The sequence below is a fragment of the Vicugna pacos genome, chromosome 11 (genome assembly GCF_048564905.1).
Source record: "Vicugna pacos chromosome 11, VicPac4, whole genome shotgun sequence".
NCBI classification, from domain to species: Eukaryota; Metazoa; Chordata; class Mammalia; order Artiodactyla; family Camelidae; genus Vicugna; species Vicugna pacos.
In genome coordinates this window covers 97,950,559-97,974,351 of record NC_132997.1, presented here as the reverse complement: position 1 = coordinate 97,974,351, position 23,793 = coordinate 97,950,559, and the positions used below count along the sequence as shown (strand labels likewise).

Sequence of the window (23,793 nt, the reverse complement as noted above, 5' to 3'; positions counted from 1 at the left end):
CAGTTTACTGCAGGTGCTAGGCAATTAGCCTTGAGGGATGTTGTCTAGCAAATTTTACATTAAAAGAGAAAGAATTTCCCAAACTTTAACTAATGGATGCAGGGATGCACCAAAGGAATCCATACATAGGAGCTTTGGAGAAGGGCCAGCTGTGGTCACATTAGACGCTGTCTTCTGTTACCATCAGATGACGGTACTTCTAATAAGAGGGCAGGTTTTATGTTAAGATTTCTAAATGATGCTGTTGGGGAAGGAAACAGATCACACTTGCTCCAGCCCAGGGCTACGTTCAACTCCTGGCCTAAATCACAAGGAAGTTATAAAGCTGAGAAAGCAAACCACTACTCCCCGAGTTACGGAAGTCTGGAATACACAGTGAAGCGTGCTTAAAGATGCAGTGTGGTAATTGTATGTTTACAAATGATGGCTTATTGACTTGATCACAAAGTTACTGTTTTGAAAAAAAAAAAAAGTTACTGTTTTAGAGCCAAATGGCCACAGAGCAGCCTGGTAATTGCACATTGATCTCTGTTGCTCCCACTGGAAGGAGGCTCTGAGAGGGCAGCAGTGGCCCAGGGTGCTCACTGCAGGGGTTAAAACAAAGCCAGATACATGGCTGAAACTCAGAAAACTTACTGAATGCATCACAGTTTATTAGGCTATGTGACTCGAGCCCGCCTACATTCTATGTTTGCAAGTGCTCCTCTCTATCTGAAGTCAGATCTTGGATACAAATGTGATATTCTCACGATATTGTTTGAAAATGTTACGCCTTTGAGTATCATGGGTAGGTGCTGGCACCTAAGGCTTGTCTCTTGAGGATGCTGGCTGTGACATGGCTTTATGATCGTGTGTGTGTGTGTGTGTGTGTGTGCACGCACGTGCAGATTTGTGCAGGGGAAGGTGCACTTCTGCGAACAGGTCATAGAAAGATTGTGTGCCTACCAGGGACCCTTTTCAGTTCTCATCAGATCAGCTTCTGAAGACCCCTCAACCCTTTGACTCAGCTCTTTTACCAGCAAAGTCACAATGAACTTGTCTCTTGTTTCACTGAAAAGTTTTAATAATCACTGTATGGCCATTGACCTGAATAAAAACTGCCATTTAATTATAGTGGATACACTTAGGAAATTAAAGTTTAAAAGTTGAGCATGAACATCCCAGGGCAGCACCTTGTGTTCATCATAAAAATGGACACACTCAATGTTTAATCAATATGTGAATTCATATCTTGAAATCCAGTACTCACTTTTTAAACCTCTAGTTACCACACTCTTCAAATACTTATGACAAATTTTTGAGCCTTCATCACGAATGGCTGTCCTTTGCACAGGGACTCCTCGATTAGTAAGTTTCCAGGGGAGGTAACATTACAATTTACTTTCCTATTATGCTCTTTGGTTTTTCAATCTGAAAATTCCACTACCATTTGGCAGTGGAGAGAATTCCCAATCATCTGGTACTCTGGCAGTTTGATCTTTCCCCTCTGAAGTTGGAAACACATCATTAACCTATTCGGTGCCACCAGAAATGTTAATTCAAACCAAGAACTGAGAACTTCAGTGATACTCCGTTGTGTGCTTGTAACGTCATACCAGGGCACTCCTTTTGTAAAGGCTTACAGTTAGTTTTAAAACAACTTGGAATGTTCAAGAGAAAAGCCAGAGATTACAGCACCCACCCCTGATACACAAAAGGCACAGTATTTCGCTATTTCAGAGACCAAAGAGACAGAGGTGAAGACCAGGCCTGGGCTCCGCGATGGGGCTCCAAGTCCCAGAGAGAGGATTCTCCCGGCCTCCTGGTGGCATTTCCTCCATCTGACCAACAGGAGCTGGTCCTTCGGTCTCCCATATGCAGCCTGCTTTTGAAACTAAGATCCAATTCGCTGAGTCCTGGCCAGAAGAAAATATTTGATTATAAACCAATTACGAGCTGCTTTGTGCTTTTAACACTTCGAATTTAGCAGTTTCTTTCCGCTGGGAAAATATTCCTTTGGGATAATGAGAAGTGGTTCTAAAGCTGATTGCACCAGGGCCCCGGGGGCATTCTGGCCCCCTCCCCCCAACCCCACCACGAGAAAACACATCCAGACACATGCACTGTCGCAGAGGAGGCATGGATTCTGGTTTCCAAATACCCTGCGCTGCTAGAATTACTTTAAACTATGCGTTTCTCACGGACATTCCATCTACTTGGTTATACCATTACCTACTAAAGGGAGAAAGCTTGAAAGGATGAACACATTTTTAAACACCAAGAAAAGACTTTTAGTCAAACAAACTAAAAACTGAAAGATCGTTTTGAAACTTTTTTCCCTCTATTTTAACAACAACATGAAAACATGGTTGGAAGTAAAAAAAAAAAAAAAGGCAGCTTTGTACCAATTCCTAGCAGTCCTGCAGCCATACTATACACTTTCATATACATCTTTATCAGCCAATTTTCTCAAATCTTCTTTAGTTGTAAATTGTACATAGTACTTTCCCAATGCTGTCAAACTTACTTTATAAAGTTCTTTTTCTCCAAGTTTCTTGCAAATGCAAAATCTAAACTGAAAACGTTGGGAAGTGGTGGAGGAGTCTTTTAATGTATGAAACAGCATGTACATTCAAGTTACAGTACGTCGATGTTTATTTTTAGTATTTTAGTTTGTTAAGTAGGCCTGAGATAAAATTCTTTCCTTCGTAAGGTAAAGATTTTCTTAAATTGTATTACGTTCTGGGAGTGTTTCCCCTACAGAGATTTTGGCTTGCTTGTGTAAGTTTGGCAGGGCAACATGGTATTGCTACCACAGAGCTAGCACGTTGCTGGCCTTCCTGCAGTCGGCAGCAGAGAGATGCAATGCCGAGTGGTTTGCAACTTTCTGCCCCAGAAAAGTTCAGTGAAATACAACCAGGGCTCCAAATTCACCCCAACTCTTGGCTTGTTCTATCCATGCCCCCAACCTCTCCATCTTTCTCTCTCCATCTCTCTCTCTCTCTCTCTCTCAAACACACAAGCGGTTCATCAGGACCACTGCTGGCCCAGCTCTAAGGAACTGACCCAGAGCACCGCCGTCCTTCCCGGCAGCAGCAGAAGCAACCGCGCTGGGCCCAGCGGTCAGGGTTGGAGTTCACCTCGGAAAGCCTGCGCGGCCTACCGGGGGCAGTGGCTTGAGCTAAATCCTCTGCCCTACTCCGAGTTAACAGTGTCCTCTCCCTGCTCTCTCCCAGGGAAGGTGCCTCTCCCGAGTCCCCAGAGCAGAGAAGGTGGGCGCACCAGCAAAGCTCCTGCAGCTCCAGAAGGCACCGGTGACCCCCGGGGCCCTCAGCCGCCAGAAACTCAGGGAGGTACCAAGGCCAAAATTTCTCCTCCCAGTGGCTGTTGGCTCCAAAGAACCTTGTGCGTAACTACAAATGGAGGGAGGCAGAGGCTTAAATTCACCCAGAAGGCAGCTGCTCAGTGCAGGGAGGCCGCTAGGGCCCAAAACCAGGGATGAGGGGCAGGAAGGGAGAGGAAACCAGAGTGGCTTCTCTGGCCCGCCTCCCCTCGTGGGTTTGGGTGTGGCTGGGTGGGGGGGAAAACTTGAAACCATCCTGTGACTCTAGGATGCTAGACATAGGTCTGGTGGTCCCTGGAGGCGCCTGGTCTTAGCACAGGGTCAGGGAGGCAGGCGCTGAGTGGCAGGGGAAGGAGCTAGCGTCCCCAGGGCTGCTGTGCTGGCAGCACTCCCCCTTCCTTCAGCGCAGATCCGGCCATGAGAAAGTCCCTCTTCCATGTGTCCAGGACCGACTATCCCAGGTCCAAGCTGGAAAGGAGGAGAAAACCCACCAAAGTCTGGCTGGGGCGTCTCCACTGGCACGAGTAAGAAAGCTCTTTGGAGTGGGCCAGGCTCCCCTCGGAAAAGGCAGAACCCCCTGGGAGCGTGGGTTTGAGGTCCAGGCCAACTGGAATGACAGAGGACAGAGGGAGCGCCCACCCTCCCCATCTGTACGGTCGCCTGCGTGAGGGGTGCACGACAGGCTGGCTCTGTTCCCTGTGGCCGGACCCCGGGACCCTCCCTCCGCTGCGCTGACCGCTGCGGAGGCCACACGTGGGGCCCTCACGCGGCGGGAAACCGCGGCCTGAGCTCGGTGCCTCTGGACAGAGACAATCCCCCGCCTCCTTTCAAACTTCCGTCCCTTCCCGACTGTAGACGAAGTGACCGACGCGGAAGCTGGTGGCCGCCGTCTGATGGCCAGCGGCGAGGCGGGGCGCGGGGCCGGGGGCCTGGGGGCCGTGGGTGGCGACCGTGGTCGGTCTCCCGAAAGAAAAGTCGCCCGCCAAGGGCCCGGGAAAGGTACCAAGGCCGCCAGCCAGGGCGCCCATGGCCGAGGCGAAACTGGAGAAGCAGGCGGCAGCCTCGGGTGCAGGCGGGGACGACGAGGCGGGCGGGTCCGGGGAGGCGGCGCCCAGGGGCTCCAGCTCCGGCGCCGGGGCTCCCCCCGGGCTCCGGGTGCCCGAGGGAGCGGCCGCGCTCGCCTCCCCTCTCCTCTTTCTCTTCCTCCGGAAGTTCCCGTTGTCGAACATCTTCTCGCAGTTTGGGTCCAGGGTCCAGTAATTGCCTTTACCTGCGGAAGAAGAAAAAGGCTCAGCTCAGAAAACCCGGGGTTTGACGGAGGTGACCGTGAGAACGTGAGAAATGGAGCTCAGCTTTAGAAAGAGGCTCCCTCCGGCCCCTCCCTGCGCCCTCACCCCCAGCCCAAACCTTGAGCTGGCGCTTCCTACGGGATGGGGCCACCACAGCCAGACTGGGAAGAATGTGGACATCCCAGAAAGACCGGGGGAGGGCGTCCCCCGGGAAATACAGAACCCCGCTAAGTTCAAGGTCAGAAAGAAGACCTATGAGGCGCAGAGCCAAGCAATCTCTACTCTGGCAGTCACTTTGCCAGTGGAGCAGAGCCCACCACGCCAGGCCTCTCTGCAGACCCCGGTGCTTCCCAAAGCGGCTTGGCATTTGTCTTAATAGACCGGTAGGCACCCCATTTTACAGCAGAGGACACAGGCCCAGAGAAGGAACTCCAAAGGTCGCCCAGCAGGCTAGCTTTCCCGCTTCTTCCTTCGTGGGACGCGGAGAGAATGAGAGACTCACGCAGCACTAGACCTGAAGTCAGGGCTTTCGGGTCTACTGCCGTCTTGGAGGGAGGCCAAGTACGTGTCTCCTTCCCATCCTCCTCCCCGCCCGCCTCAGCAATACAGACTGAGTTGTCCAGGGCCGCCCCCATCCATAGAGTGCCAGCAGCCCGGGGCGGGAATCCGCGGAGTCCTGGACGGGGCGATCGACCAGGTGAGCTTCTGTTACCTGGGTCGTCCTCGTCGCGGGGCACCTTCTTGAAGCAGTCGTTGAGCGACAGGTTGTGGCGGATGGAGTTCTGCCAGCCCGCCTTGCTGCGCTTGTAGAAGGGGAAGTTGCCGGCCACGTACTGGTAGATCTGGCTGAGCGTCAGTCTCCGCAGCGGCGCGCTCTGGATGGCCATGGCGATGAGCGCCGAGTAGGAATAGGGCGGCCGCACCAGCCGCAGCAGCTCCTGCTGGCCCGAGAGGCTCAGCCACGCGAGGTCGGCGCCCGCCAGACCGCCCGGGGCTCCGAGGAGCGGGCCAGGGGCCGCGTAGGGCGGCGCGGGCGCGGGGCCGGGCGCGTAGGGCGCGGAGCTGAGAGCGGGCGCGTTCAGCCACAGGCGCGCGCCGACGCCCGCCGAGCCCAGGTCACCGCGCGCGTGGCCCGTGGGGTGCGCGGCCGCCCGGGCCTGGCCATGCGGGGCCGAGCAGGGCCCCGAGCCGTCGCAGTACGCGGCCATGTCCAGCCGCTCCTGCGCCGGGGCGGGTGGCTCCGCGCCGAAGCTCATGGGCGCCCCATCCAGCTCGGCCGCCAGCAGCTCCCGGGTGCGGTCCGCCGGGCCCCACCTTCCCCTTTAAATGCCGTCGGGGCCGAGCCCCAGGTGTGTGTCGCTTGCGACCCCCCTCCCCCACCTGCTCTGGAGGAGCGAATCCTCCATCCCCGCCGCGGGGTCAGCTTTCCGCCCCGCCCAGGTCCCGACGCGCCCTGGAGCCGCGCCAGTAATTCCCAGGCGCGGCGCTCCCTGCGCCGCCTCGGGCCAGAGTCGTTCGCAGCCTTTGCCACCGGCACCCTGCGTCCCCAGAGATCTCACCCACTCTGGCCTCGTCGGGTTTTAAGGCCCCGCGGCTCTGGCTGCCCTGCATCCTTGGGCAGGTACCACGCCTCCCGCGGGTCCCCGAGTATGCAGCGTGGGATCCCCATCCAACGCGAGGCCCCCTTGCTCGCTCACCAGGGACCCCTTGTGTCTTTGGGGACAACGGGCTAAGAACGAAGGGCCACTGTGCTGGCCAAAGAGTCCCAGTGAAGCCCAGGGGATGTCGTGGGGATGAAGCGGAGTGCAGACGCGGCGCAGCGAAGGACACAAGGCCCGAGGCAGGGCCTGGCTGGACGCGGACAGTGGCTCTGGAATCGTTGGGGGTCGCCGCCCAATCAGCTTGAAGGCGGACCAGACCCCTGTAAGGGTGGAGACGCTGGAAGCTCGGGAGGCCCCAGTCATCCGAGGAAACCTTTACTCCGAAGCCCCGGGAGCCCGAGATCCCGCCTGGCTAGTCTGCTCGGCGGCTCGGGCACAGGGCGTAGTGGGTGGCAAAACTCTCTGCGGGGTTTTCCGGGACCCCGGAAAAACAAGGAGGACGTCTCTCCTGTGCCCCCGACACCAACCGCTGGGCCCCAGCTCCCCCCAGGCTCCTCGGCAGTCCTGCCAAGGCTGATGCGCCGCGCAGGACTGCGGTACCTGGGAAGAGCAGGGACCCCGAGTTCTGGCCACTTGCCCTTGCGCGGAGAAGCGGTGATCCAGGTTCAGAGAAGAGAGGGCCCTGAATTCAGCGCCCGCGGTGTTAATACCAACCTTGTAGAAATGAGTCTTGCCCTGGGACCTCCCCAGGATTTCCTGGGGCTGTGAAGAGTCATGGTGAATGAATGTCAATTCATTTAAAAAACAAGGGTTCCAATTTTCCTGATGCCGCCCCCACCCACGCCGCCCCCTGCCCTCCACTTCTGGCGGTGTGGAGGAGGAGGCCGGGAGTGGGGCTAAAGATTAGATGGAGTAGAAGGCTGGGGCTCTGGAAATAAGAGCCCAGTTGGAGTCGGCCCTTTACTGCTGGTGTGGCCTTAGGCTTTTAGATCGTAATTTTAAATTTTATGTAAAACAACCAATTTGTGGAGCACGTTAACAAATAGCAGGAGGCAGAGCCCCTCTAGCCCCTTGGGAAGCTGTTACACTTCAGGGTGATTGTTGGCGGCCTCTGCAGGGACTCTGGTCTCTCAGACAAGGACAGGAAAGAAGCGGCTGGAACTGGTACATCGGGCCCCTCTGCTGGCCTGTGCCGGCCCTCCCCTTTCCACCTTCCCAGGGACTTCTAATTGTCGCAAAGGATTACAAGTTGTGAGGATCCTGGTACCTTTCAGGACCCCGCCCCCCATCGCTGCAGGGACAGTTTTGTGGGGAGGGGGATGTCAGCACTTAGGATGGGATGATTTTTCTTGCTTCTGTCAAAACCAGCAGCCTGAACCACCTGCCTCTCAGTTTTGAGATTTTCAGTTTGTCCTCACAGTTTTAAACACATACTGTCCCCATACATGGGACAAGCTTTTCAGTGACTGCATCTTAGAGAAAGTGGCTTTCCGTCAGCAAAAATGGTTGCAGGCATGACTTGGCTGTGCTCGTTGGGAGCACACTGAGAATCAGCTCCCCTCCAGAGTAACCACACTTAGCTCCCTGAGAGTGGAGCAGGTTTCCAAACCTGACACTTTGAAATGGCTGCTGGTAAGGAGGCAGCTTTCCAGAAACCATGCTTCACGAGGATGGAACATCACAGAAGTCGTGCAGCTCTTCCTGACCGGAACTATGCAGGTGACGGAGAAAAAGTGTGAAAAAGGGGAATACAGCCAGGTGGGCGGGCTTGAACCCACAAAGGGCAGCCCAGTCTTCCCTTTGTCCCCGCAGCTGCTGTGTGACAGCTGCAGAGACACCAGGGAAAAAACCGCTGCTCCTTGTGGGGGCTTTTGATTGTCCAGGACTTCAAATGTAGAAGACACTTGTCTTGGTGGAGTGACACAATGACTCGGACAAGGAATCAATTGTATCTACAGTTAACTGTAGATACGTGATAATAAAACCAGAGATCTTGAATGGACAGCCTGAGTCATGTCTTGTAATGTAAAAGAATTTAAAAGGATAAGAGTTCTTTCCAATTTCCTTTCATTTTAATAACCTTTTCTTTCTGTTAATGTAACTCTTTCATTCCTGTGAGTTTCAGGACTTCTAAGAAAATTAGATGAATCTTCATGTAATTTTCCTCAATTTTACTTTCTAAAAGCCGTCACGATTTGTGCTGTGCAGGAGTGGCCGTGTTTTAATCACCTTTCTTTGCTTTCTGAGCCCAGTGTCCTTCTTCCACCTCTACTGTAATAATTTCCTTATTTTTCCACACATTGGGCTCATGAGTATCAGTCGATGGAGTACAGTCACTTGGGGAAGAAACGTTTTACCATTTGAGTCAGTCTTGGATGGAACTCTGATGAGAATTCTTTCCAAGAGGAAAAACAGATAAAAACAAGAACAACAAAAACTCAGCAGGAGGACACAATAAGGAACAAGGCTTTGCCTCCAGAGTCTTCCACTTCTCCTGGGTCCTGGGGCCTCTGCCCAGAGTTCCTAAACAGAACTAGTCCCCTCCTCAAACCTCTGCCCTGTTGCCTTCTCTTTTATCCTCGAAAGTGACTCTGCTGCCCACTTTGTGAGTAGGTCTCCCCAACCTTCCTCCCCCAAACTTCCAAGTCCACCTGCAGCTGCATCACCTCTGTCTTTCTTCCTCTGGTCACCGTGGGAGAGGCATCCCTTCTTCCTCCCCACTGTCTCTCTCTGCTTCTCAGCAGCCCAGCTTCTCGAAGAGTTGCCTCTGTTGGCTGTTGGCCCGTTCCCCCTCTGGAGAACACACTCCTTCTGCAGCCCAGACGGGAGTCCACCCCCACGACTGCACCGAAACTGCTCAGGCACCGTGTCCGCTGGCCTCTGTCACCCTAAGTCCAATGATCGCTCTTCCTCACTTTGCTTGACTCCCAGGAGCTCTTCCTACATTCCAGAATCACAACCCTTTTTCTACTTGCTTTTTCATTTCGTCCTCTGGTTTACTTCCTCTTCTCTGGCTCCTTCTCAAGCTCCGGGGTGGCCTGCCCTCCGCTCAGAGCTCTGTTCCAGGCCCTTTTCTCACACTTGTGGCTTTAACTACCCACCATTAATTCTCGGTTTCTCAACACCATCACTATTGGCATATTGGGCTGGGTAATTCTGTACTGTCCTGTGCACTGTAGGATGCTAGGCAGTGTCTCTGGCCTCTACCCACAAGATGCTGGCAATAGCCCTCTGTTGTTATAACCAAAAATGTCTTAAAGTATTGCCAGTGTTTCCCTGTGGGGCCAAAATCACCCCTGATTGAAAACTTCTGCATTAACTAATTATGCTGTCTTTTTTATCATCCATCTGGATGTCTTCCTCTCCAACTCCGTATGTCCCATACTGAATTCATTATCTTCCATGTGTGAGCTGTGAGAGTAGCCTCTAGCCCATGAGCGTGCCTTCCCTTCCCCCACAGCCATCCAGGAAGCAGGAACTTCAGTCCTGCAGCCACAAGGAACTGAATTCTGTCAACTGCAGGAATGACCTTGGAAGAGGACTGAAGTCCAGATGTGACAGCCAACACCTTGATTTTAGCCTGAGCAGAGAACCTAGCCATGCCTTGCTGGATATCTGACCTACAGAAGGTGAGCTAATGAGTGATACTGCTTTAAGCTGCTAAGTTTATGGTAGTTTGTCACACAGGAATAGAAAACTTAAAAACAAAAGCCAAACACCAAATGGAGCCATGTCACCCCAGTTCAGTAACCTCCACTGTGTGGTGACAAGGAGGTTCCCGCTTCTCATGGCGACTATGCCTTTCCTGGGCAAGACCCTGCCCTGTGTCCTTACATCTCACCGTGCCCTGTGTGGTGCTCCAAGTAAGGCACATCCACTGATGTTCAAGGCTGACTGGTGGCTTACCTTTTTAAACATTCAAGACTGGGGAGAAGTCAGGGGGTCTTGGTGTCTGAATGGATCATTTACAATGTCACCAAAAACTATTCTTGATTTTAGTAGTTCTTGTCTTTCAAAGAGTGTCTCAAGCTCCAGAATTAGATATGGGTGCCCAGTTTTTCATTCTAGAAGGGGTCGGGTCAGGGGTTGCTGTGGTCAAGAACTCAGGCCCGGTTATCAACCCAGCTTTGGCCTGAACCCTGTCTCTAGCAATGGGACTTAGGTCAATGATTCCACCTCTGAATTCCATTTTCCCCCCACCTGTGAAGTGCTTTGATGTATTAAGTCTCTCAATTAATATTTATCCTGTTTCCTCACCAGCCCATGGTAGTTCATAACTGAAATTTACTTCAAACTCTTACCACTGAGAAAAATAATTGAAGCAACGTTGGACTGTGTGGACTGCCAAACCTTTCTTCAGCTGACAAATGTAGGAGATGAGAACTTTAGCTACGGATAGACTTGGATTCAAGTCTTGGCTCTAGTCCCAAACACCTGGGTGAGTGAACTGTTTAAACTTTCCAAGTCTCAGTTTCTCCATCTGCAAAGTGGCGCTAACAGTGCCCATCTCATAGGCTATTATGAAGACTAAATGTGATCATGCATGCAGAATTACTCACTGCATGGTATGTACTGGTATTCACTCTCTCTCATTCAATCAATCATCCATTGGTCTGTAGAATGGATCCTGACTTTACAGTTTGTCTCCCTACATGTTAAATACACTTTTGTACCTAAATATGTTATCCACATCCTTGATATGAAACTGAGGAAAGACTTTATTACAATATATTTTCTCCAAATATTTGCTAGTGTCTTACAAGAAAAAAACCTGGCTGTACTGAAATACAATGTTTAAACAGATCTCACCTCATTGACTTTAAAACTATTCTAAATTTTATATATTTTCACTTTTATTCTAAAAGAGATCAAACAATGAACTTAAGTTTGTAAATTGTTGCTGAATTTGCTTCATCTCTGTGTATGTATGTATTTTGTTGCTGAATCCTTTAAATGTAAAGTATAAATCTTTTTGATTCTTTACCCTTAAACATGAATCAGTCTTAAAAAGAGAGACATTTTCCTATGTAACGACACCATTACAATCACAAGTAACAAATTAGCAGTAATTCTTTCATATTATCTAATACACACTTCATACTTAAATTTCTTCAATTTTCCTAAAGTAACTTTAGAAAGTTAAAAAGCCCTTTTCTTTCCAGATCAGGGTCCAAAATGCCCATGAGAGCTTTCCTGGATTTGTTGGGTTCCTTTTGTTTCTTTTATTCTAGGACAGCCCCTTCCTCCCCCTGCCCTCAAACTGTTTATTTAAAGGCATTGACTTTTTGAAAGAGCAGCTGTACCATCAGGATTTGTCTGTTTTCTCCTGGTGATGTGTAACTTGCAACCATATTCCCTGGACTGGAAATTAGGTCTCAGGATTGGTGCAGATTGAGATTACGTGGTTTTACCCCATCACATCAGCAGGCATGCAGTGCCAGGTTGGTCCCCTCTCACTGACTCTGGGTTTGATCATTGGGCTAAAGGAGTGACATTGCAAAGGCCATTAGGAGCTAATCCGTGGTATGATACTCAGATACAGTAAAAAAAAAAATCCAGTTCCCCGCATAGAGGTATCCACAGATAAGGATTGCTATTGACTTTTTTTTCCATTGATAGTTGCTGCCTGAATCAATTACTCTAAACGGTCTAATTCTGCTATTCTTTAACATTCATTAACTGTCATTTTTCTATAAAATAGAGCTTTCTGTCATCAACTGGATTTACTTGGTTTACCCTTAACTATAACTTATATTAAAAACACCAGAAAATTACATGATTCTTTCCCTTCATTGATCAATTCTAAGAGGAAGATGTTGGTGAAATAGTCATCTTAATTGGAAACAAGGTTTTTGTTTTGTTTTGTTGGATTCCTCTTTGAATATCATGATGGATGCATAAATTTTAATATGCACCCATATGCATGTGTCTTAGGAAATTATAATTACTTTTGTAACCCTTATATTGTCCAAAACTGAGGCACTGGGAGTCCCTTTGAGCTGGCTGCTCATCCTTTTGACATGGCCCCTGAGGGTCTTTGGATGTTTCTTTGCTGTTTGACACAAGTTATCCTGGCTTATTTTGTACTTTCTCTGACCCAGATCTTGAACCAGCTCTTTCTCCAGTGGGCCCTGGCCCCTTTTTAGAGGGAATAGTACAAAGAGACCAAAATACAAGATGTAGGATATTTTCCTAGAGGGGGGTAACATTGCTTCTAGACCTTTCAGTAGACAGAGCTAGGAAATAGACTTTTTAAAATCATAAGTTAATATACTTCTTGTTAAAATTTAACACAATTAAAAAAAAAACCTTTCCTCTAAACCTGTATCTTATTTCTCTTACACTGACATCTGATTCCTAGTAACATTGATGATGTGACTGCTTCTTGCTCTATCTCACAGTGTAGCCCTGTGATTTCAAATAACAGTCCTAGTAACATTATCAACAAAAAAGCTACTGAATGAGATTTAAGATTCCTTTGCAGTTCTTTTTTATCCTTAAAATACATCTCACTAATGAAGTATAGTCAAAGGAATATGTTATAAAGTCACTTGAAAATTTTCTCTTCTCTGTGTGGTCTGTTGCTGTTTTGACAGTTGAATTCATCTCATTTCATTTCATGCATGTTAAAGCCTGGAACTTGCTGAGAAATAAGAGGCTGGAAAACACACTTGGTAATTTAACTGTGCAGTGTTTATTTTCTTTTGAGTGTATATTTAACAAATAGGTGTGATGGTTCATGTAGGGTTACTTGAATGTTAAAGGTTACGGCAACCACTGGGATCTTCTAAGGCTATTTTAAGTTTTCATGGTAACACTCACTATCTTGCAGACAAGCAGACACTTTCAGAGACTGAGTGGGACAGTGCTAACAGCAGTAGGCTTTGACAATGAGGAACTGTCAGAGTGGCTGGGGGTTGGATCCTGGCCCTGCCGATTATTAACTGTGTGATCCGGGCTGAGTTAACTTGGACCCCCAGTTTCCTCATCTTTACTACAGGAAGAGAAACCATCTCCCAGGTCCTCCCCTCCCCACTGGGCAGAATGATGCAGCACACGTAAGGCATTTTGCACCTGTCTGGGCACAATATATGTCAGCAAATGTTATTAGGGTGACGAATAATTGTGCTTTTTCTGTCTTCACTAGTCTTCTTTTTAAATAATTTTTTAAAAAATAATGAGCATGCCTTGCCTTCATTGTAGCAAATAAACAACAAACTCCAGCAAGCTGGGGGTGAGACAACGAATTCACCCTCTTTAGAATCACGTGGTGGCTTTGTTGATGGATTTGGCCTCTTCTCTCTGTAATTATGTGGCTGTAATGCCATCTAGTGGAAAGTTATAGAGTCTATTTCCTCAGGTAGCCCTATTTGATAAGGAAAAAAAAAATCCCGTGTTTACATAACATAATAGGTAGCTTAAGTTCCATTGCTTTCTTTTTATAAAGGTAATGAAATAGACAAGAGTAGGTAATATTCAAAATCCATAGTCATCAATAAAGATATTTTTGAATGAAAAAACTTTAAAGATATAACCTACTCTACAGAGAGGGTAGACGTCTTTCATTATAAAGCTTTCTTTTATATTTTTTGTATTTGTATTAAAAATTCGAATGCCAATTTTTATGATAAACCTATTGAATATTTTTTAGCATCTTCAATACACAGGACTTCACAACTAGCATAGACATTTTATTTAAGAGAAAGACCATGAATATTCCTTTGATTTTTTTTTTTAAAGAATAATGTGTTTGGTAGACACAGAATACAAACTTGTGGTTGCCCGGGGGGAGGGGGATGGGAAGGGACAGACTGAGAGTTAGAAATTTGTAGATACTGACAGGTATATACAGAATAGATAAACAAGATTATACTGTCTAGCACAGGGGAATATATACAAGATCTGGTGGTAGCTCATGGTGAAAAAGAATGCAGCAATGAATATATGTATGTTCATGTATAACTGAAAAATTGTGCTCTATACTGGAAATGACACAACATTGTAAACTGACTATAACTCAATAAAAAAAAAAGAATAATGTGTTTGGAATGAATACAAAGTTGCACCAATTGGGATGCTAAGCCCATCCAGCTTAGCAGCGGCAGCGGGAGTGTCTGGGGGCCAGGGAACCAGAGTTCCCGTCTCAGTCTGCCTTTCCCCTCCTGCGTGACCTCTGGTGGGCAGAGTCCCCACCCCAGCTTCATCTGTAAATGATCGGGTTGGATGAGAAGGTCTCTCATTTTCCATCCTGTGCATCCTTTAATCCTGAGCTACTGGTTTATGAAGTGAGGCCTGCTCTTTAAGACCACTGCTTAACAACTGTAGAACATCTAAGTCCTGTTTTGCTGTGAATGTACATAGTAATGTACCTGTAATAGATCAGGGTAGGGACTAGGATGCTCACGACTAGTGGATGGGGCATTTCTCCTCCTCCTGTGCTGCCGCCCGGATGTAACTCTGACTACACCTTGTCGTGATGAAATGTCAGAAGACTGTTTTCTTCTCAATTTCTTATCATTTGATTTCTTAAGATTACTCAGTGTCCCCTGATTCCTGACCACTTTGGTTCAGGAGTGAGTCAGGTCAACATACACAGGAGGACAGAAGGGGCTGGGCTCCTGTCTTCTCCGTGCCCAAGATGCAGGTGGAGATGATGTGAAACCCTGCAAGGAAAAGCATCATTTCTCCAGCGTCGGCACCTGGTCTGTTTGGCCACAAAGAGAAGGTACAACTCTCGTGTCTGAAGGTCGCGGCACCCCCGGAAATGAGGAAGGCCTGAGTGGTCTTCCAGACCTTGCCGATGCTCAGACCTCCTCTAGCTGCTGTCCTGTCCTAACACCGAGCAGAAGACGAGAGTGCCTGCACCAGGAATCAGAAGGACACGGGAGCTCACATCCCACCTCAGGGGCAGTGCAATGAGCATTTAAGAGCCTGGGCTCTGGAGTTAGGCAGTCCTGGCTTTGAGTCCATGTCCTTGCTCTGTGCCTTTGCCTGAGATACTAAACCTCTCTGAGTCTTACTATCCTCATGTGTAACATGCATGTCGTAATAGTACCTCTTCACTGGGTCATGGGAGGGTAGATTAAGTAATGAATGCTAAGCACCTGGTTAGTGCTTAATACATTGTTATTAAAAAGTAACTAATCTATATGAAATGTATTAATATTAATATAGTAGTTACATTTTATATTCTATCATATACTTTGTTATATGGAATATAATTATAATTATTATAGGAATATATCACTTTTATATAAATTATTTATTATAGACTATATTATTTAGTAATATATTAGATTAAAATATTTAGTTGGATATTTATTATATAGTGTAACACTGATATGTTAAAACCTTTGTTGATTTGTTTATTTAGTTGGATTTCTAGGGTACCTGTGGAAGGAAATGATGTTCCTATTTCCACATGATGATTGCCCGTCATTTGTTGTTAGCTTTTGCTATTCCTGCATGTCAATTGGATCCATCTGGTTCTTTTTCCTCTTGTTGCCGTTTCCAGAATTGGAGCATTTTTCTGGGGCCATCTCACTGGAGTTTGCTTTAAACCTTTGGATTTCTGCAATTTGGACAATTTTGTGTGTACTTTGTGTGATGCTCTCTGGGACGGATTGGTACCCTCTGCGCATCCCCTCTGACCTCATGGACTTCGTTTGAAGGTCCCCTGTGCACACACCAGCTCGAGCAGTATCTATGATGACCTGGAACTGAACTAAAGTGCTCTGTGACCACAGGACTCCCACCCTGAGCCCTTTGCCATCCCAGGACTGCCTTCTCCTGGGTCAGTGGCGGAGTGTTGCTCTATTTCCATCAGGTTCTCCCAGGGGCTGGTGGGAAAGGAGTCATTTACCTCAGCATTTTGGAAACATCCCCTGCATCTCTAGTTACCTTTAGGTAGCTACTTAGAGAACGGTGGCTCCGCAGACATCTGTCCAGGTTGGCTGCACATCTGCAGAGAATTGCATTAAGAAAATGAAGCCAATCGATTTACAACATGATAATTAGCTGTGTGTCTCTCGGCCATGGTGGAGGGGGCGTCAGTTCAAGTTGGCCCATTTACCAGCAACGTCATGGGGAGGGGCTGTTGCAACGACACTACGTGGGTTATAAGGAACAGGGCTGGTGGTCCAGCTTCCTTTCCCACCCAGCCTGGCTTTCCTGTTCACTGGCACTGTCTCTACCTCAGAGGTGCTCCTGAGGGGTGGACAGCCCGGCCAGGGAGGCGAATGAGCTGCCCTCAACTCGCGGTCAGGCTACTGAGCATCCCTGGGCCCGTGGGCAAGTCCCTTAAACTTTCCCAAGCCTCAGTCTCCAACTGTAAAGCATGCCACATCTCAGAGGGGTTTGGGAAGGATAAAAAAACAAAGATGTGTAACAGCACTTGTAATGTTCTTTACAAGATGATGGGGATATCACGTATACATGGAATCTTTAAAAAAATGACACAGGTGAACTATTTACAAAACAGAAACAGACTCACAGACATAGAAAACAAATTTATGGTTAAAAAAGGGCACAGGAGGTGGAGGGATAAATTGGGTGTTTGAGATCAGCAGATACAAACTACTGTATATAAAATTGATAAACAACGAGGTTCTACTCTATAGCACAGGGAACTATATTCAGTATCTTATAATAACTTATATTGAAAAAGAATATGGAAAGGAATATATATGTATATATGTATAATTGAATCCCTATGCTGTACACCAGAAACTAACAACATTGTAAATCAACTATATTTCAATTAAAAATGTTTTTAAACTTAAAAAAGAGATTATTGGTTTTTTTTCCTCCATAGAAGACACTTTGTTGAGAAGTAAACATACACACCTTTTAAAAAGAAATGACATTCAGTGACACTTCTACAAAACCAGAAACATTGTCAATGTTTACACTTCTTACCATTTATTTTTAAAGGAAAGAAATGGAAAGCTAACTTCAGCCTGACTGGTCTACGTTTCCCCTCCAATATCAAAGGGGTTGCAGTGATCAGGACTGGTTACTTTTTAAAAATAACAAATGTTGACTATAGTGCCAGATATGACTTCTAATTCTCATATATGCTTCTGCCCTTCGAGGTTTTCCTGTTGTCCTTTTGTTCTTGAAGGACAGACGCCTCCGGAAGCAGCTCTCCCATCAGAAGCAGGGTTTCCGTTATCCTCTCCCGATATGAGGTTGCATCAGGCAGGCCGAGGTATGAGCTGCTCTGCTTCGGGGATGCCTGCCCCTGAGGCAGGCGCAGGAGTCAGGGGCAGCAGCAGGGGAAGCCGCGAGCTCTGGCAGGAGCACCTGGAACAGCAGCGGGTGAGCTGGGTTCTTCCCTCGGAGGTGGGAGCCAGCAGAACAGGACTCCCGGAGTCCTGCTCAGGAGAGCAGGGACCGCGGGCTGGGGCTCAGAGGGGCGCGGCTCCAGCAGAGATGGGGCAGCTTTCTGCAGCTCCTGAAGCCGCCGAATCACCACCTTTGTGCAATTGGTTTACCATCTCAGTCCCCCGCGTTAAATCCTCTCTGATGAGAATACCCGGAGCGGTGTCTGTTTCCTAATTAGACACGGACCCTCGGAGAGTTAATCTGGCGCTGGTTTTTGGATTATGTTGCTGTTTCTGTATTACTTTTAATGATATGATTCTGAATCAGTGCTACCAGTCAAAATTATAACTCTTCACATCTGCACCTGCTTTGTGCGCGGTTGTTTTTTTTTTTTTAAAGCATATTCCTTTTTTTGGTCTGGGGGAGGTAAGTAGATTTATTTATTTATTTTGTTTAACTTTTTTTTTTAATGGGGGTCCTGGGGATTGAACCCAGGGCCTTGTGCATGCTAAGCACACACCCTGCCACCGAGCTCTGCCCTCCCCACCCTACATGCGCTTTGGAACACACAAAACCTCCTTACAGACGTCGTTTCATCTGAGATTTTTCCCGTGGTCCACGAGACAGGACAAGAAGATGTCATTATCACCTGTATGCCAGTATGGAAACAGAAACCCGGAGTGGCTCAGTAAAGCCTCTGAACTGCGAAACTCCTGCTTAAGGGTTACTTCACTTGTCGGAGGCTGACATGCGGTACCCGGCAGCACCCGCCCCAAGAAGGCGCTCCCAGTGGGGGAAGGTGACCTCTGCACTTGAAACTTGACACGTCTCCTCCACTCTTGGTTGCGCAATGCCCTCTGGGTCATTTCTCTTTCCTCTAGGCTCCTCCATGGTCACCACTTTAACAAGGTGGCCCCTACATGAAAGGTTATGCCAGTTTCTGTGATTTTTTTCCCTTGTCCACACATCTTGATTCTTATGAACTCCCACAAGGACGGGTGTAATTCTCAGTCAACAAGAATTTACTCAATACCTACTGTGGGCCAAGATCTACATTGAGCCCTGGAAGCCATGAAGCTGTCCGGAAGCCAGTGAGCCAGTGAGGAAGGTCGGAGGCAAGCGTTTACCTGCAGTGCCGGGCAGAAAAGGATGGAAAAATACAAGGGCACCATATAACTTCACTGTGGAAACGTGATGTTGCCAGGGTCAAGAGGGCAAGGAGGAGAGTCTTAGGAAGAGAGGATGGAAAGAACAAAGGCACCAAGACAGAAATACCTGGGACAAAAATTTGGAGCAGGCCACGGTAGCTGAGCTTGTTAAAATTCTATGTCTATGCTCTATTTTCTTCTCTGAACCAGGAATTTGATATGTGCCCAAGTTAAGTTGGAGGTGAACATGCCTAAAAATATATTAAGACTTCTCCCCTGGTTCAAGTCATTATTAATAAATGTTATCAATATTTCTCCAGGAAAGTCCACAAATCAGGTGTACAGCTTGGCAAATTTTCCCAGAGTGAATTCATCCCTGCAACCAGCACCCGGAAGCTCACGGCACTTGATCAGACTCCAGAGGTCTTCCAGCTCCCAGTCATGGCCTCCCCTCTTGGAGGATAACCACCAAGCTGACTTTTAACTTGGATGAGTTGTGCCTGGGTTTGAACTTTATGTAAATACTAACATTAGTATGTGTTGTTTTGTCTAATTCCTTCATTCAACGTTTTTTATGTATGTGAAATTCAGCCACATTGTTGAAAATACTTACAGTTCTTTTTTTCTGTAATATATTCCATTGTGTGACCATATTACAATTCATTTACTCATCTCTCCTGTTGGTGAATATTTGCCCTGTGTCTAATATTTTGGCTATTAGGTATAGAACGCCTATGAGCATCCTATACCAGTCTTTTGCTGAAGATGTGTATGAATAGAACTACATACTCATGAGATATGTTCAGATTTATTTGATATTGATAACTTCCCAAAGTGACTTTCTAGCCCTGTCTGAAATTTGGAATTGCCCTGGTCCTCATCAACACTTAATATGTCCGATTTTTCATCTTATTGACTCAAGACCCTTTGGGTGGATGGTAAGCGTAAGGCTTACTCTTCAGGATTCGTAATAGTTAAATTCCGTAAAGGAAGTCTCCTGCCCTGGACCCTGGTAGTGAGATTAGCAATGGGCTTTGTTTCGCTGGATCATGTCACTGAGTTTCCGAATCTCTGACATTGTCTTCCCTGAGACCTCATATTTCTGACACTAGAGCCCCTTGTTACAGCCTGACACAGCCATATACTCTAATGCAGTCCCGCACATCCAGGTCCTGGGGGGACATTTTCTTTTCAGCATAAATGCTTTTGATGTGAATAATAACTTGAGCAGAAGTGAAACGTAAGACATGAAAAATCTAGTCGCAAATGTCTGCGGGACATTTCTCAGTGCTGCTGCCATTTTGACCAAAAAAAGTCCGTGAGCCCCTTTTTGCAAATGTCTACCTGCAGGAAAGTCATGCAGAGAAAGGGTGGAGAGCAAAGGGTTTGGGTCTCAGATTACTTAGTCTTGGGATTATTCCTCCTCCACCGTGACTTGCACCTAATCAAGTTACCTAACCTAAACTATAACTTCCTCTTGGGTTAAACCGGGGATACGTGAGCAATGACCATCCCATAGCACTTTGAACACCAAACATGGTAACTCATGTAAGAGTGGGTTAGTAACTGACACTCAGAAAACATTCAATATTTGTTAGCCAGAACATTCTCATTCTGGTGATATTTGACATCTAGTTTTTTAATTGCTTTAATAAATTGAAATATGTTAATATTTAGTCCTGTAGTTATTTTGTTTTCATTTGTTATTAAAGCAATAAGTGCATGATGCTAAAGGGTTTAAAGTGAAATACCAAAATTCCTTCCCCCATCACTAACTCTATTTGCAGAGGTAACCGCTTTTGTTTTTTTCTGTGTTAGAAATTCTGAAATTTCCTCTGTAACTCTAAATTATATACTTGAACCTGTTTTCTTTTTAAAATTAATTTTCTATTTCTAAGTAATTGGGGCTTATAACAAAACTTATTTGCTTTCCCACCCCTTACCCCATTCTGCTCCCTACGAATAATAATTTTTAAACCCTTTCACTTGATATTTAAAATATTTACCTCCACCCTCCAAATAATATATAGGTATTGTTACTGCCTGATTTGTCAGTTTTTAGCTTCATCTATTGACTTCATTTTTAGAGATGAAATTTTTTTTTACTTACACCTAATCCTCCAACCCATTCTCTTAGTTTTGTATCTTAATTTTTACTTAAATACATTTCCAGTGTTTCAGTTATTTTAATTATGTAAATATTATTCACTGCTGACCAAGCAGAATGGTATGATTACATTTTCTTTTATGTAAATTTTTACTTTTCCAAGGGTTAACAATTGCCTCTGTTTTTTAAATTTACATTCTTTCTCCTGAACATCTGACTGAGTCTTTCTAAACCTCCACACCCTCTACAAGGCTTCTCAGTACAATTCTTCACATAGTCTAACCTATGAGATAATAAATGATCTAGTTTTGTGTATGTATCTGAGAAATAGTCTTTCTGGAGTCCTTCCTTTAGATACTTTCTCTAAACCAGGCTGTTATTTTCATGTGGACTTTGCTCTGTCATTATTACAGGGAATTTCTTTTTTTTTTCTTTTCTTCTTGAATCTCCTGCTTTCTGGGTCTCCTATCTTCTTCCTTCTTGAATTACTCACTTCTTTTAAGGTTGAGCACATTTTCTTGTTGCTTCTCAAGAAAGGGTGATTGGGAAGTACATGTTTTACAGATTTCATACTTTGAAATTTCTACCTTCACTTTGATCTATCTGGGTATAGATTTACATGTTGCAAATTATTTTTACATAGACTTTTGAAGCTATTTTTCCATCATAGTTCAGTGTCCAAACTGCTGAGAAGTACAGAGATATTTAGAATTCTTGATCCTTGGGTTATGGTGTGTTTCCCCCCCCTTGGAAAAGTTGAAGGTCTTCCCTTTGTTCTTGGGATTCTGAAGATTCCTGACTATGGGCGTCTATTTCTCTGATTATTTTGAGCACACTTTCTATCCAGAGGCTCATGTCCTCTGATTATAAAAATATTCATATCACTGTTGGTTTTAAATCATTTTACTCCATTGTTCTCTCCTCGCTCCTTCTGTGACGCCTGTTAGTCAGATGTTGGACATCTAAGGTTGAGCCACTATTTTCTCATCTTTTCTGTATCCTAATCCTCTTTTCTTATTATTGTTCCACTTCCTGGGGGAATCCCTTGACTTTATGCTCCAGTCCTTCTATTAATTTTTCTTTAATTTTTCTTTTTAACCAGAATAATTTCTAATTTTTTTACAGCTTCTTTTTATAGCTTCTTATTCTTATTTCATGGATGCAAAATTCTCTCATATCCCTTTAGAATATTAACTATAATTGTTTTGAAATTATTTTCTTTTTCCTCTGTTTCCTTTGAGTTCATTTAATTTTTTAACATTTTCATCATTTCAATCTGTATATTTTATATAGGAGCCTCTCAAATGTCTAGTGATCCTAGGCTGCCCATTCATATTTAGGAATGAGGCAATAAAAAAAGAAAAAGGCTGGTAGTTGCATAGGGGTGTGTGTGTGTGCGGGTGTGTGTGTATGTGTGTAAATCGGGGCATCTTTTGAGTTGGAACCTGAATGTCAACTCAGAAAAAACATGGGGGCAAATTTCCTCAGTCTCCTGCCTGCCTGCAGAGCCTGCTTGTGGCAGTGTGCAGCTGGCAAGGGGATGAGGGCTTGTGCTTCCCTGTTCACTTTGTAGCTTTTCTCTCAATCTCCCCGGCCTCTCCCATCTTTCTCTGTGCCTGATGCTCTTAAGTCTGAGACCCAATGCTTTAGTTGCTCCAGAAATTGCGTTCTTTCTTTTGTGGGGATCTAAATGCTCTTACATCATCCCTCTGGCTTTAGCCCCTGATCCATTCCTGCCTTTTTCCCTAATAGGTATTTTCAATTCTTAACATGCATTGGCATGTTCCCAACAACAGGTGGAGTCTAAAGTTTTCTAAGAATTAGCATTTGGGGACCGGATTCTCAGCGTTTCCTGCATACTCATCCTTGCTTTAATCACCAGCTCCTCTATCTCTGCTCATCTAGACTTCAAAACCTGTGAGAAGTTACAGAAATTCTAAAGCAATTGCTGAAACCAGATCTTCTGACCTATTTCTGTGAAATAGCTGGGCTAAGCATTAGATCAGGGCCTCCCTGAGTTAAGACCCAATGATCATCTTACCATATTAAGTAACAGGAGAATAATTTTGTGGGAACCACAAGTGTATAGAGTTGAGTGTCTGTAACCAGTTAGAGGGAGGTGTAACTTCCAAACACTTGAGTGTCACAGAGGAGGAAATGAATTGAAAAAGAACCCCCCTTGTGCTTCAGGGAGACATTCTTTGTCTGATTCCACTGCAGGGCACAGCAGGGGTGTAGGTGGGAGAACACCCTCTTGTTTCAAGGATGCAGCTGACACTGCCTCCAAGCACTTAACAGCCCAGCTGGATGCTCTGGGGGAGTCATTACAGCACTGGTCCCTAATGGGGAGCCCCCTCAGCAAAAGTGAGTGAACCCCATATAACTTAGTCCTCAGGACACTTTTCCTGATGCCGCAGAAGACCTAAGTATGGGAGGCTTGATCACGGGCACAGTTTAATTGCTCACATTAAGAATCACTCTTGGCTGGTGAGCCGACACCCCAGGTAGCAGGACTTCTCTTGTCAACAATTAATTACTCAAGGGGGAAAATTATCAGGGCTCTCATCAAGTCAAAGCAGGATGGACACACAAATTCTTTCAAGAAGTTACCTGGGGTCTAGAATCTGCCTTGAAGGAATCATGGTTTTATTTTCCAAGTACCTTCCTTGAAGTGCAGAGGTGATCAAATTACTAATTACAAAGGACAGTTCAAGCTCGGAATTAACAACCCAAACCACCTTTGAACCTCTGCAGTATTAACTTCCTATCATGTGCAGGGCTGTAATTTTGCCAGGAGCTACAGCGGGCTGAACCTCCCAATCGGCTCTCCAGCCCAGAAACAAGCACTGACAGTGCTTTAGTCGATAACAGTGTCATTTCTAAAAGAGAAGGTCGCGGACTCAGTCTTTGCTGCAGCCAGGTGGATGTGCATTATTCGGCTCTTTATAAAACTGCTGCTTTCTGGAAAAAGCCGGCAGCCGTATCATGTGTCCTGTACAGC

General features: G+C 46.2%; 1 protein-coding gene across 1 annotated transcript; it reads right to left on the bottom strand.

Annotated features, from left to right (window-relative positions):
* Positions 1-4,149: 4,149 nt before the first annotated feature.
* Positions 4,150-5,819, bottom strand: FOXI2 (forkhead box I2). Its single transcript, XM_006207457.2, has 2 exons — positions 5,324-5,819; positions 4,150-4,592 (listed from the first exon to the last, which is right to left on the bottom strand). Exons 1-2 carry the CDS (start codon positions 5,817-5,819, stop codon positions 4,150-4,152), a joined length of 939 nt encoding a protein of 312 aa, XP_006207519.2.
* Between the last annotated feature and the right edge of the window lie 17,974 nt (positions 5,820-23,793).